General features: G+C 37.4%; 1 protein-coding gene across 1 annotated transcript in view; it reads left to right on the top strand.

The window, feature by feature from the left end:
* IQCK (IQ motif containing K) overlaps positions 1 to 14421 on the top strand; it is a gene marked incomplete at both ends in the record, with an annotated part of 37834 nt that overhangs the window by 15152 nt on the left and 8261 nt on the right. The window contains 2 exons of the mRNA XM_079542789.1: positions 5720 to 5804; positions 11809 to 11920. Coding sequence (XP_079398915.1) covers positions 5720 to 5804; positions 11809 to 11920 — 197 coding nt within the window. The remainder of the gene's footprint in view (positions 1 to 5719; positions 5805 to 11808; positions 11921 to 14421) is intronic.

Here is a 14421-nt window from a genome sequence, read left to right on the forward strand (position 1 = left end):
AATCATGGAGAAGTCAAGCTTGATCTGTGTTTATGCCCTAATCCCACTTAAACTTTGCTTTTCTAGCATAGGATGCATCTTTATTCTGAGCATTATGGGAATGTCATGGGAATGTCTTAAGGCCTATTAAGGAAAGAAATAGAAAACAATAATAATTTTAAAAATCCAAAGCATTCCATTGCACTGATAAATTTTGGTATTATAAAAGCCTGATGTTAACTGAATTTAATAACATGACAATATTTTTCAAGTTTATCTTCAACCCTTACACTCACTGAAAGATAATGCTGTATGGTTCTAGGTTAGGAATAAGTATGTATATTTTTCTGGCTGTTGAGGATTAATCTTTGCATATGCACATTACAGGGAATTCAGGATCTTTTATAAACATTTGTTCACAAGGGTTGTTTTATCTGCATTTCCTAATTTTCTGTATAGAGGTATTTACTGGATATTCAGTTCTGAAGGATACATTTCCTCATTTAATGTCTGTGTGTATGAAAACAAATGTGAGCAAATCATATGAACAAATAGAGCAAATCATTTATCTTTGCTTTAATGAAGTGGACAGATCATATATATATCTACAAATGATTGCTAAATCTGAAGTAGTGGCTTTCTGCCAAATGTCTGTTTGTACATATATACACATTGATTTTGCTTTTTTTTTTCCCCCTTTACCCACCCCCAGTACTCTAATTAGAAAAGCCTGCTGGTCTCAGCTGCCTTTACAGTTGACTTCATTGTCAGTTCTCAGATGGCCAATAGGGGTAATTTTGCATGGGTGACTGATTTCTTTCTTTCCTTAATGTGCCCATTTTCTACAGGCTTTGCTTTCTGCAGACTGTTTTATTTCTCTTGTCTGTCTCCAAATTAGCCCTATTTGGTATGTATTTAGTTTGCATTATGTTTTCTCTTTAATTTTCCTTAATAATTTGAACCTTAAACTTTTTGATGTGATGAGCAGCACCTTTAATTATATTAAGAGGGAAGTCAGACAAATACATCTGTATGGATTTTATTCTGCGTGGATCCAAGTAAAGAATTGACATTGCAGTAAAGTGGCAGAATTCAAGTTAACGAAGGATAAAATTTTGACTTAAAAGAGGATTGTGTATTGGAAAATTGCATTGTCAGAACTTCACAAACTTTATGTATTAAATATTTATCTCGTGTAATGGTGCTTTATGAGGTTGAGGTTTTATGGCTACAAATCCTGATGCAGTGTCATAACTTGCCTTAATTTATGTAAAGATTGTCCAAGTGGCAATGAAAAATTCAGAACATATTGGTGGTTTGTGGCATCTTCATAATGATGCTACTAGAGTACTATTGGAGACTAGTTTTGCTGCTGTTCCTTTTTCATATTCTGCAATATTTTTCTGCTACAATTATAGGTAATACATGCACAGTATTGTCCCCATTCTGAGGCCTTTGCACAGAAGGAAGAAACAGCCCAAGTTAAATTGTACGTAGAAGGTATTTTTTCCTAAAAGCCTTGAAAGTGGAAGAAGCTGCAGCTCTAAACTGTTGGGTTTCCCAGCACCCTGGGTATGGAGGTGGAGGGAGGGTTGCATATCTAGCCTACATTCGTGTGTTTTACATCAGATCTGTTCATCATTGTACGTCGTAAAAACCAATTAATCAAGCTAAAATTTACTACTTGTTGGTGTTTGTTAAAATTGTAAGAGGCAGAAATGGGGCAGATGATTTAAAAGTGAAATGTTTGCCTTGTTCATGACCTATAGCCTATACTTGAGTTATTCAAGATACAGAAGTGTGATCCTATGAAGCTGTGTAAGATTCAGAGAAAGGAGGTAGGCAATAGGGGTCTAAATCTATTTATTTATTTATTCATTCATTCGTTTATTTATTCTTCACTTAACTATTGATACTATCGAGGAGCCATTAGTTACAGAAAGTAATAGGAGGTCAGACAGCAAGAGTCACTCTTCAGAATGTCAGCTCATTTGCACGTCCTTACTTCAGGAGATTAAATTTGCCCTTGCCCACATTCACAATTGTTCAAAAATGTGCCTTCCATATAATGCACAAAAATGCTTACTTATATACTGTAAGGAATTTTTTGTTCCAATGCTTTTCTCTTATTACAGTGTATTTAGATTACTGCATGTTTTCATGTTTTACCACGATGCACTATGCTTCATTATGCACCCAGCCTGCCCTGTGGAAGTGTTCCAGGAGTACTTTTGTCAATTGTTTCTGGGAATCTTCCCCTGTAAACTTCTGAGGCTCATGCAGGGATAGTGTAACATGTGATTAATGTACCTAATTAGTTTTAAATACCAGCTCAGATAAATTGGTACCTTGGTCTCCCTTTTTTACCAGCAGTTTTCTTCTTCTTGTTCTTTGTTGTTTTGGTGGTTTTTTTGGTTCTGTTTTGTTTAGGTGTAAATAATCTTAAATCTTAGCAGTATCTATAAGAAGAACTTTGGGATTTTATTTATTTATTTATTTATTTTTGAGATGAAACAATACCTTTGACATGGAAGAAGCACACTATGAAGGCAGGTGCTGCTGTAATATTTCTACATTCTCTGGGTGGGAATAAGAAGTACTGGAAATATAAAAGATGGCTTTGATTGTTCAGGCCACCATCTCATTTGAGTACTTCCCAGACTTGATCAGAATCCTCTTTTAGGACTTAAGGAGATCACTGCATTCATTTATTTTGGTGTCTTATGTATTTCTTCCAATTCTATGTTCTGTTATTTTGTCCTTTAGATCAGGAATTCTGCCATGACTCTGTCATTGCCTGTGTTCATACATGATACCAATACTCAAGAACGGTAGTCATCACAGATAGAAGGTGGAGTGGCTTAGGCTGTTTGGTGTGGCTGTTATCTTGAAACTCGCAAGCCTCCAGAAAAGGGACCTGGTGCCTCTTTGCAAGGTTACTTCATTATTTCAAGAGAACAGCTTTCTAAAGAGAGAAAACCCCCTGGCAACTGCACTTACCTGCATTCCCTCCTGCACTCCGTCCTGCACAATTACCAAGTCCTGAATTAAGCATAGTGAAAATTGCCCTCCATTAAATTTCTTTCTTACATTTACTTTTCAAGGAAGGAATCGGGCCTATCTGTAGGACAGAGGGGAGTGTAAGAACAGCTGGGGCTTCCAGACATGACTGCATAACAATACCGACTGTATGCAGAGCCCTTTGTGGGACTGTGAGCCTCCATGTCAGCTTGGCTGTTTTGCTGTCAGTGGAGGTTCTTCCCTGCCCTTTCTGAGAGCTTGCTGGGAAGCCCAGCTTCTCTCCGGGAGGAAACAAGACACACAGCATCAGTGAGAACCTCTCCCAGTACCTCACGCATCTGTTTAATGAAGTCTGTTTTGGACCTTCTGGGAGGTAAATTCCACCTGTGTGCTGTGGTGTAATTAAAAAGTATCTCACGTAGTCAGGATCTGTAAAGCTCGATTGAGCACAATGCAAGAAATGTGTTTCCTGAAATGTAACTGTCCTCTGGTCAGCGTCTGCTTTATTCATGTTTGGTAAATTGTAGTACTTTGGACAGTCGTTTTATTGATTCTCTTTTACAGGTACAATTTTATGCAATATATCACATACATATATCAAAATAGATATTTAAATCGTAATCAAAGACTAAATAAGCAGAAGATAGCTACTGTGCATTTTGCTGTCAGTTTTAATCTTCTTGGAATCATACAGCTGTCTTGTGCCACAGATGACATATTCCCTCTTTTCCTAGCTCGGTGCTGATGGGTGATTACCTCTGTTCAGACTCTATTTTTATTTGACCTGAAGCCAACTGTGTATATTCGCTTAGACAAAAATGGACCTGGCATGACTTTTGTTCTCTAAAGCTGCCCTGCTAAAGTGATTGATATTTCAGAAGTGATTGATATTTGCCACTAGCTGTCACACTGAAAATGAAGTCCCGTACTTCTTGCTTGAATTTATATTGGTTTCTTAAATATAGTGTTGGATTATAAATGAGACGTTTTTATAATTTATAAATGAAAGCAATGGAATGCTATAGTTGGCCTTGCAGGCCAGGGGGAATCTCAGTCTGTTCCTTAGAGATGTACTCGTTCTTAGGAAACTTCAGTGTCTTTCATATGATTGCTGTGAAGTGGGTCTCTGTAATGTAGGTCTTTCAGTGTGTTTCGCACTGTAAGATTTTGTTTCCAAGAAGATCAAAAATAGAACAGTGAATGAAAGCCTATCAGCCAAAACAGCAGAATCTAACTTTGTGTTTTTAAGTCTAATTATGAGAAGCAGTTAGCTCAGGAAGCTTTGCTTCTCCTGCACATGCAGTTTCCCTTGAGCAGCAGAAATGCTAATTAATGCTCATAGAGCTAGCACTGTTTTACTTAGTGGAGCGAATTTCTTCATTTTTGCTTTATTTCCATTCTTCCAAATAGTCTGAGGTTTTCTTTCCCATGAAAATAAATGTACCCAAGAGCCAAGTAACAAGATGATGAGAGCGGTGCAGCTGAGTGTGCCAACCCGAATGGTGCAGTCAATGCAGCATGAGGTTGTGCTCTACGTGGAAATATTCCTTCAGTGAAGATAAGCTCTAAGAGAAAGGCCTTGGAGAGCACAGGAAGCTTACCAGGGCAGAGACAAAGAGAAATGAAATTAAATGGAAGGAAAATGTAAGCTGTCAGACCTTCTAGCCTGAACTGTAATGTATTTAAAAATAGGTTTCAAAAAGAAATAGCAGAAGTGGTGTTCTAGCCACTAAGTGTAGGACTGGATAGATTGGTTACTTATGGTCTTTGTAGTACATGGCCTCTAGTATTGTTAAAGCAGAGCTTAAGCCTGATACTGACAAAAACATATTTTGTACTTAAATCCAAATTATTGCTTCATCGAAACTCCTAATGTTGTGGTCTTCTGAGTCAAAGCTGTGCTGCTGTGTTCCATGCAGGGAGAGTGGCTCTTAGTGCCATTCTAACGCTGCCAACTCCACTAATGGTATTTTCATGAGTTGCAACATTGAAGTCTGTAAATACTATATTACATTTAGTACAAAAGAAAGCTGTATAAATTAATGTCTTCTCCATCCAGATTGGTATTTCTTAAATCAGTGTGTGTGATACATAAATCAACTTTCATAGAAAATGACTTTTGCAAAGCAAGACTTGATATCATGATTTGAGTTTTTATTAGTGATGTCTGAAATGTAGATATTGCTTAGGGTACTTCTCAGTCATCAGAAATGCAATACATGCAATAATTATCATTTTTTTAATTTTTAGTACATTCCGCTTAAGTGAAATCATAATGTAGCTGTAGGTACTAAAATAGATTGAAGTTGTACAATTTTAACAATTAGGTTATAAACATTTGTCATAAATTTGTTTGTTGTTACATGCACGCTAAAACCTCCTTTGCTTTACAAATGACATGTTTCCAACACCTCTTGCTCCCCTCCCACTGCAAGCCCAAACCCCACTGTAATGGTAGCAATTCAGAATCCACATAGGAAGAGTAAGAAAGATTACTGTGCTTTGCATTCCATTATCTTATTATTATTTTACGGAAGAAATGATTGTAGCATACATAGAGTATATTTTAAAGGAGAAATAACTGTACCTTTTATCTTAGAGCATGTTTCAGGCTCCTGAGCAACCTTTTTTATAAAACATATTGCTAAGGAATAAAGTAATGTACTTTTGAAGGCCAGTCTTTTACAATTTTTTTTTTTTTTTTTTTTTTTTAATTTAGTCCCAGGCAACCATTGCCTCTGTCTTTCTTCCTATCAGAAGAAGAAGCAAGCATAATAATTCAGGCATTCTGGAGAGGTTATCGGGTAAGAATGATCTATAATTACTTTGCTTGATGTTGAATCTGTAGGACTGTGAAGGCCCTAGGGAAAATCCTTACATAAATTTTAAGTAGAGGATACTATAAATAGCTGTTGAGATCCTCATGGTTCATTGACTTTGGATGTTGCTCTGCCTTATGCCTAGTGACTACAATCTTTTCACAGGCATTTACACTGATGTAATCTTCCTGTTTTTCTCATGAAATCCACAGTGATTCAAATTTCAGAATACTGAAAAATTTACATTTTGTCTTTGGCAACTTGCTAAAATGTTATTTTGTGTCATCTAGAGTTATACAGAGTGAGTGAGTGTAGGGGTGCATAGAGGATCAGTGAGGTCTGTTCAGAAATAGAAGCGTATAGAAACAAAGATGGTAACACTGAGACAACAAACCAGACCAGAGAGGAATGGGGGCTGTTCTTCAGATGATGCAAAGCTTACTAGTGAAACAGCGCTAATGCACTCCCCAGTGTAAGGGGGAAAAGCAAGGCCCTTGAGTATGTTATGAAGAAAATTGGCTATTGCTGTTATTTTGGAGTGTAACAGTAGTGCTAAGCCTAGGATAAGATATAAATTATTTTGAAAATCCTGAGGAGATTCTGGCAAGCTTTTCTTTCTAAGGCTCTAAAACCTTCATGATTTTAGAAAAAATGGACTTAGAAATCATGTGACAAAAGTGTCTTTGACTGCCTTTATCATAGCTTAAGGCTGTAAATAGCTTCTGCTATCATGATAGTCTCACTGTGATCTGTCTATACATCTGGTGTTCTCTAAATCACGTTCAGAATAAAACAATCTCTGTTAATTTTTTCTGTCCTATTTTAACAATCGTGAATATATGAGTTCCTATTATAAAGTGCCATGCAGGCAAAAATGGTGAAATATCCTGAGATGATCTTCTTGACTGATTTTTGACACTTTGTATTTGTTTGTTTTTTCTTGATTTTTGTTTTTCTAAACAGAGATGGCGTTGACTCTAACATTAATTAGCACTGACAGTATCACTGCAGGCATCCTTGCAGTGGAGTATTACAAAGGCATACATCCAATAATAGTGAGCTGAGCCCCGCATGGTTGCTCAGATACCTTGTGCTTCTACCAGACATTCTGAAGGGCACAATCCCTTCTCATTTTGTTAACTTTAAAATTTTCAGCATAGCATTTATCATTTGAAACTGATTCCTAGAAATGAGAGAGGAACTGTAGCATTAAAAAGTAAGAGACATTGAAAATCAAGTGTTCTATGATATGATTCTATGTAAATAATTCAGACTATAAAATTAACAGTTACATACTTTAGCTTATTAGAGATGAAAAAACTTGGGCTTTTAAAAACTAGAACTTAAAGTGAGAATAAAAAATCAAAATAATTTGTAGCAAGTTATTCTGCAGGGTTACATGTTATCTTTGAGCTTGTAAGTTAAGCAAACACTGTTTAACTGAGAATTCAATGCAGTAATGATAGAGTCTGAAAAATCAGAGGAGAATTCAGATGATTTTCCTTAATATAAATAACTCTGATATGAACTTTCTAAGTTTATATTATTATTATTATTTATAAATGATCTCATAAAATATGAGAAAACAGAGCTGGTTATTTTCTCTGACACATCCTGTATGAACTCACTGTGTTTCAGATGCTTCATTAGCCACGTTGATCTGGACAATGGACTATATTACTTGCATAGCTGGCTAAGCATCTCGTCTTCTCATATATTTCTCTTATTTCTGCACATCTGGCTGTCTGCCTGTGCGCAGGAATCATAAAAACAAAGCTGTCAGTCAATGAGGATTTTTCTATATGAAGGAAAAAATCATATAGATATACCACTTTCTGGTAATAAAAGATAACTTGAAAAACTACATTCATCCTTACCTAGACCAGAATTTAGAGAAATCCTTGTTTTGGTAATAATATTTAATGATTGCTCTCCACAAAGCCTTTGCTATGATCTTTCATACAAAGACATTTGTTTCAAATTCAAGACAAATTCTGTACTACAAAGCAGATACTGTATGAGAACTGCTGAATCAGGGCCTGAACCTCTGATTGATTACCTGAGGCGAGCCATGAGGCAGCCCTGGGAGCATAGGTGAAGGCGATTCAGCTGTGCTGCTGGAAGAGTGGAGCCTGGCTGCACCTCTCCCAGACCCATTGAAGAGCTGACTGCAAGTGGGGAAGGATCTCTGCTGGAGATTCTCTCTGCTGGAGTTTCATAAGTGAACCCAGGAATATGGGTAAGCATCCTATCTTTTCTGCTCTGGTGTAATAAATGCGTAGCCAAGCTCTCTGGTACATCTCATGACATCTGTACGTTCATTGATTGTACAGATACAAAAGCACCAGGCCGCACACTGAAATGCAAACAACAATCTAGTTGCTTTTATAACAGTTTTCTGGTTTAAAAGTCAGGAAAAAAGCTGACAAGATAGTGGAATGTTAGATTAGGACCTTAGTAGAAGAAAACTACAGGAAGTGATGTTAGCTGTTATAAACACAGCCTAGCAGGAAAGGGAAGGTGCTTTCTGGGTGCAGAGCTAGCCTTGCAGGGAGATGCAGATTTTTGAGTAAACAGGCATTTGCTGCCATCACCTCCATTGTTTTTCTGGAGATCTTGTTGGTTTACAGATATAAAGGCTCACTCAAAAGAAACTCTAATTCAAACCTTCAGTTTCCCATTCCTATCAGAAAAAGTCTCTTAGTTCCAGGACCAAACAAAGGAATATTCGGTAATCAGTATACTTCAAAGGAGTAATGATAATCTCATTTGTTGCTTATACATGAGACATACAAATGAGACACAAAAGCAGTCTGGCTTGGTTCTCTGAGGAGGTCAAGAAAGAAGATCTCGAGAGGTCTTTGTGAGGCAAGCAGCTGGAATAAAGCTTTTGACAGTTATTTCATCAAATATCTTTATCTTTACGTCTCATGTTCTCTTTTATTGACATCCAATTTATCTATCATGGGCCAAGGCAGTATTCCAATGTCTGATGAAAACCCTTGACTGGTAGGTATCAATTTTCCAGGCACGTCTCCATTTCAAGAAGGTAAATTTCACCCTTCTACTGCAGAATATGTGCTTAGTGCTACTTATTTCATGGGATCTTTTTAATCTTTATAATTTGTATAACTTATCTAGACTGACAGATTTCTTCATTAATAGAATTTCCTCTAATGTTTCCAGCAAAAGCATCCTTCCACTGTTCTGACACGTTCTTACCTAGCATTGAACAGAGAGTATTTGTCTACGTAAATCCTGAAGTATTATAAAGCTTTAACTGTAGCTTAAGCTGTTTTATGTAAACATATTGGTCAAGCAAAAGTTAATTCAGAATGGAAGCGGGTTTATCTCTGTATCTTACAGAGTGTTCTTGTGCTTTTGCTGCCATATGTTGTTCCTTTCCAGTAAAGTGTCGCTACTGGTGAAGGCTCAGATCTAGAAGATCACCTGAATATTTGCTGCTCTTTACAGCAAGTGTAGATTCTGTCCATGTGATTTGAGTTTTTAAAGAGAAATGTTATGCTTGCTCTCAGTTCATAGCTGGGCTGCTGATCTACAGGAAAGACATCAGTTGAACAATACTTGAGCCATTGATTACTTACCTGGAGTTTTGGCTGCTGAGTCATGGCTTTTTAATCATAGAATTGCACTCTGATTACAAATAGGCTACATTCTGTGAAATTATCATGAATATGCTGAATTAGAGATCCTGAAGAATATTTAGAACACGAGGATAGGATTCCGTTCAGATCCTACTGCCTATTTTATGCTCCTTTTTCTTTCTCGTTTCTAAAAAATCTCTTTGTCCTGGGAGTTCGTGTTCCTGCTCGGATTTCATATGGGACCTTGGAGTATCTAATTCTGTCTGACTGTGCCTTTCTTTATCTCAGAGCCCTGTATTTTGCTGTGTATTTCACCGTATTCGCTATTTTGTTGACAGTATACAGAATCCACTGTGCTTATCTCCTACCTTTTAACAGCTTAGAGTCATTATCTTCATTTTCAGTATACAGAGAGCACTGTGGTATTGTTGCATACCAAAATACAGATTCTAAATGTCTGCACTTATAAAAGGACACTTTGTTTTTTTTTTCCCAACAGTTCCATATTTAGAAGTAGGGGTACTCATTTTTGTGTCTTCCTGTCTCTTTTTTGCTGTTTTTTTTAATGTTCCATAAGCATTCCCTTAGCCCCTTTCTGTGTAAATAAATGGACTCATTGAAATAGAGAATTGGGGATTCTATAAAAGCATACTATCCTCTGTCTGGGATTATATTTTATTTTTTGAAATAGTATGTCAAGGATTTCATAGAAGATAGAATTTTTAAGATTTATTTCTGTGGAAAGAAATCACTAGTAATAATACATTGATGTTTTGTGTTTGTTTGGTTTTTTAAAATTTTATGTTCACCTTGTAAGAACTTTGTATATCCTTTATAGGAGATAATACAGAACTGTAGTAGTACAGTGGGATATTTTAAGAGGCCTAAGAAGTATCTGATGTCAAGTGACTTAGGGAGAGTCTTCCCCACCTGTACTGATTATATAACCTTGCACTGTATTCCTACTCTGTCAGTGCTCTGAAATATGCCAAGTTATCTTCTCCAGCGTGGACTGAAAACTGCTGCTGGAGTGCAGCTGCTGTCTGTTGCATTTTTAGTTGCACCACAGAGGAGAAATTCTGTGTGGGAAGAATACTTCTGCTAAAAAAAATAAATATTTTATATATATATATATATATATATATATATAAACAAGTGGAAAGTTGCATCCTGCTGTTTTGCTTTCTGTGCATCTCAGAAAAGCATGTGAAAACTGGAATGTATTGCAGTAGAGTAACAGAGTTTAAATCACAGAGCAGGCTCATTACTGTATCATCCAAGAATAAAGTAAACATTCTCTGGACAGCTAAGCAGTCAGCTTCCTGAAAGTAAAACATATCCAGGAGAATCCATGCATATGGGTGCTTGTTTCTCCAATGCTGTTTAATTTCAGCCTGAATAACTAGGACATTATGTCCTAAGGCAAATGGCATTTCGTATCCATATCATTTAGAAAAAAACAGAAACTCTATTTTAAATAATTCTATTATTATCTGAACGTGACTCTAAGAGAATAATCACTTATCAGTGAGCAAATACTACAGTGACCACTACCTGCTATTGTCAGAGTGATGGCATCTATTCTGGATTTTTGCTCTAATGCTGGAGGTAGTAATTGTGTGAGTGCTAAGGTGGATAATGGGCAACACACTGCCCTTTAATCAAGTGTGGATTAGAGCCAGTTCAGAAGTGGTGAAAGCTGAATTACTTCTTATGTTTGTAGGATCTATACCAGTACAAAAGCAATAATGTAGGAATTCAACTTATATGGAGATAAAGCCTGTGACTGTTGTCATTCTCATGGAAGTAGAATTAGGCTTTTCATAGAAGTGATTGCCAAAGAATAGACATCATGTAATGCATTCCAATTACTTTAAATAAGAGATTAATGCCTCTTCTATTTGTGAAAATGGTATGGCTAGAATTGCAGCTGGTAGCAGGTGTGAATCAGCTTGCTGGAATAAATTTCCTGCTGTATGACCCTTCATGTGCCTCCTCTATTCTATTGTGTTGATCAAAGGGTTGGTTTTATAGCATTGTGGTTTTCTAAAGGCATTAATACCCTACAGTATAATGCTTTAAATTTTAATTGACTTAAGAATTGGCATCTCACTGCATTCACATTCTCAGGAGTCCTTGGTAATCAAAATGATCCCTTAATTGGCATATTTATGTTTTCAGGGGGGTTAGTCAATTGTGTGGGTTTTAGTTCTGTGTAAATTGAATGCTGTAAACCTCTGGGATCATGCTTTATATCAAGCCTTGCAAAAAGGATGAATGCCACATATTTGCACAGCCACAGCCCAGCATAAAAAACAAAGACTTGTGACCTTGAGTAACATGAGTGTATAATGTTAGTTGCGTTATCTGCTTTCCTTTTCCAGGTGCGCTGTGATAGGGAAGTACAAGAGCTGCGTCAGTGGCAAAAGCAGTTGAGAGATGAAAAAATCATTTTTCAAAGAGTAGAAGAGTTCTGGGCTAGGCAGGAAGCCAAAGGTAGGTGAATTACATTGCTTATTGTAATGATTTTTTTTTTTACATTAAATATTTAATTTTTATACTTTAAGTTGCATTAAGAAATAAGACACACAGTGGAACACTAATCATGAGTGACAAGAAAAGGCAGTGTCTGGTGGAAGTGCCTGGCTGTTTCTTTACAATCACTATTTAACTTAGTTACTAGTATAGCTGAAAGTGGCAATGAAAAGTACAATACAGGGCCAAAGATCAGTAACTTCACAGAATTATGATAATGTGGTGGCACAGTTATTTCCTAGTATCAGACTTCTACCCGCTGCAGAACACTGAAATGCTGATTCTTACCAGAAGGTTGTAGTACAGTTTTTCTGAACTGCAGAATTTCTGCACCCTTCACTGTGCTAACACTCACTGCTGCATCTCCATCAACATTCATAAGCATCGATGAGTGTCAGTGGGTGCCATTTTTCCACATGGAGGAATTCAGTGACGCACCTTTCCTTCATACACACTTCCATGTCAGATGCCATTTTCTGAGAGTGCCCCTCTGCTGCCATCTGTCACGGGGCAACCAAATGTAATGGGGTATTGGTGGGAAGATTCAACTTCTACTGCCATTCCTGCAACATCTGCCCCTGATGTTGTGGATCAACATAATGAAGTAGGAGGCATTATTTTCAGAGCAGTCTTCATAATTGACAGAGAAAATGAGGCCATGCTGCTTTAAGAAACTTTTTTGTCTGATTTTGAACAAGGCCTTTCTGACAGGGACAAAATTATTCTTTCGTTATTCAGGCACATTGGTATGACTATGATCGCTCTTTGCCTGATCTCTCTGCCTGCTATTTGTCTACTAACACAGGAGGATTCTCTAGCTCTTTATCAGCCTCTGCTGCCTGGACTCAGATGAGATCCACATAGGGATGTGAGGTGCCTGTCAATAGACAGAGGTGATAGGAGTTTATTCAGCTATACTGCTCATCAGCTGATGAGAGGGAAACGTCTGCTCTACCAGTCACTATTGCGTCCCTTGTTCTGATGGCCCTGCTGCCAGTCTTTGCCCACAACTATGTAAAGTATTCAGGATGTAGTTACACGCAGTTGGATCAAATTAGTAATTGCCAAAAGGGTTTGTCACAGTTTATCTCTGGAAACAATTTCAGTGACTGTGTAACTGCACCACAGGTTAGGATCAGCAGAGGTTATCTGTGGGGCAGGTTATTTTTCTGTAATATTGCCACATGATTGCTGTATCTATCAGAACAGAAAGAGAAGTGGGGACAGAGGGAATTCCTTCCAAGCAGCTCACAGCTTGGTTAAATGGAGCAGAACGTGAGATGGTGTTCTCATCATAGCTGGTTCCTGTTCAAGCTGAGGAAGTGCTAACCTCCGGGTGATCAGCAGGAGCTAATGGCTGGGGGCAAATCATGTTAGATTTCTGAAGCTTGGTGTGCAAGAAGGCATCCATCGGAGTCCTCATTCTGAGCCTGGTTTTCATGACACTTTGCTGGGATAGGAGGTTTGTCTTTGAATCCCTTCAAGGCTAAGGGAGTTCAGAATCAGGTTTCTGTGAAAGCTTTTAAAATAGTGAGTGCTGGTCAGTTAGATACCAACTATCCAGAAAAATCTCCACCTCGAGTTTTCAAGTGATTGAAAATTGCTGATGCACAGATAGGATTAGGCAGCTTCTTTGTTTTAGGACACCACTGCTCTCAGTGCTCTCAAATGAACTAGACAGCTTTTCACTCAAGCACTGAATATTTATAGTCACTGTTTGGAGCTGTTTCTCTTAGCTGTATCTATATGTCTTGCCGGTGCTTTATTAGTTAACTTTCTTGAGCCATGTTTAGAGCCATGTTAGATGTTTAGAGTCTAAACTGAGACTTGGAATTTATTGTGCTGTGGCTTCATTCAAAGTGGTGTTTCTCTCATTATTTTGTATGCAACCTAACTCTTCTTACTTAGGTGGAGTTAGTGTATTCATGAGCAGATATGAGGTAGGGTATTCTGGAGTTGAGTGCTTAACGTTCTCACAGCAGGCTTTGTTTTAGAAACTACAGTAAGAATGTCTGTACATAAAGAGTACTCATTAATGTTACAGCTGTAGCAACCAGGGCTTTATTGTACAAGAAGAGAGCCTTGCAATTTTTCAGTGACTTCAGTCATCAACTCTTTTGTGGCTATTGCTAATTCCAAAATAGTACTGCTTTTTAATAAATGATATGACAAAACTTCTTTATTAAGTAGTTAATCATTAAGTAGCTCATGCTCTGTAAATGCCAATGGGATTAAGAGCAGTTAGGTCATTAGCCTAATGCACTGCAATTATTCTTTCAATTTGGTTGTGCATCCAGTCTATCTGTCCAGTCCCAAGTAGATCAGGGTAAAAGCATGGCACAAAAGTCCCAAATGTTTCCCTCTACTTGAAATCTTCTATAGAAAGTTTTTGACTAAAGGTGAAGGAGAAATCTGTCACTAATAACAATTGTTGTAACAATTGGAATGACAAAATATCCCAT

This window comes from Tetrao urogallus (genome assembly GCF_951394365.1).
Source record: "Tetrao urogallus genome assembly, chromosome: 15".
NCBI lineage: Eukaryota > Metazoa > Chordata > Aves > Galliformes > Phasianidae > Tetrao > Tetrao urogallus.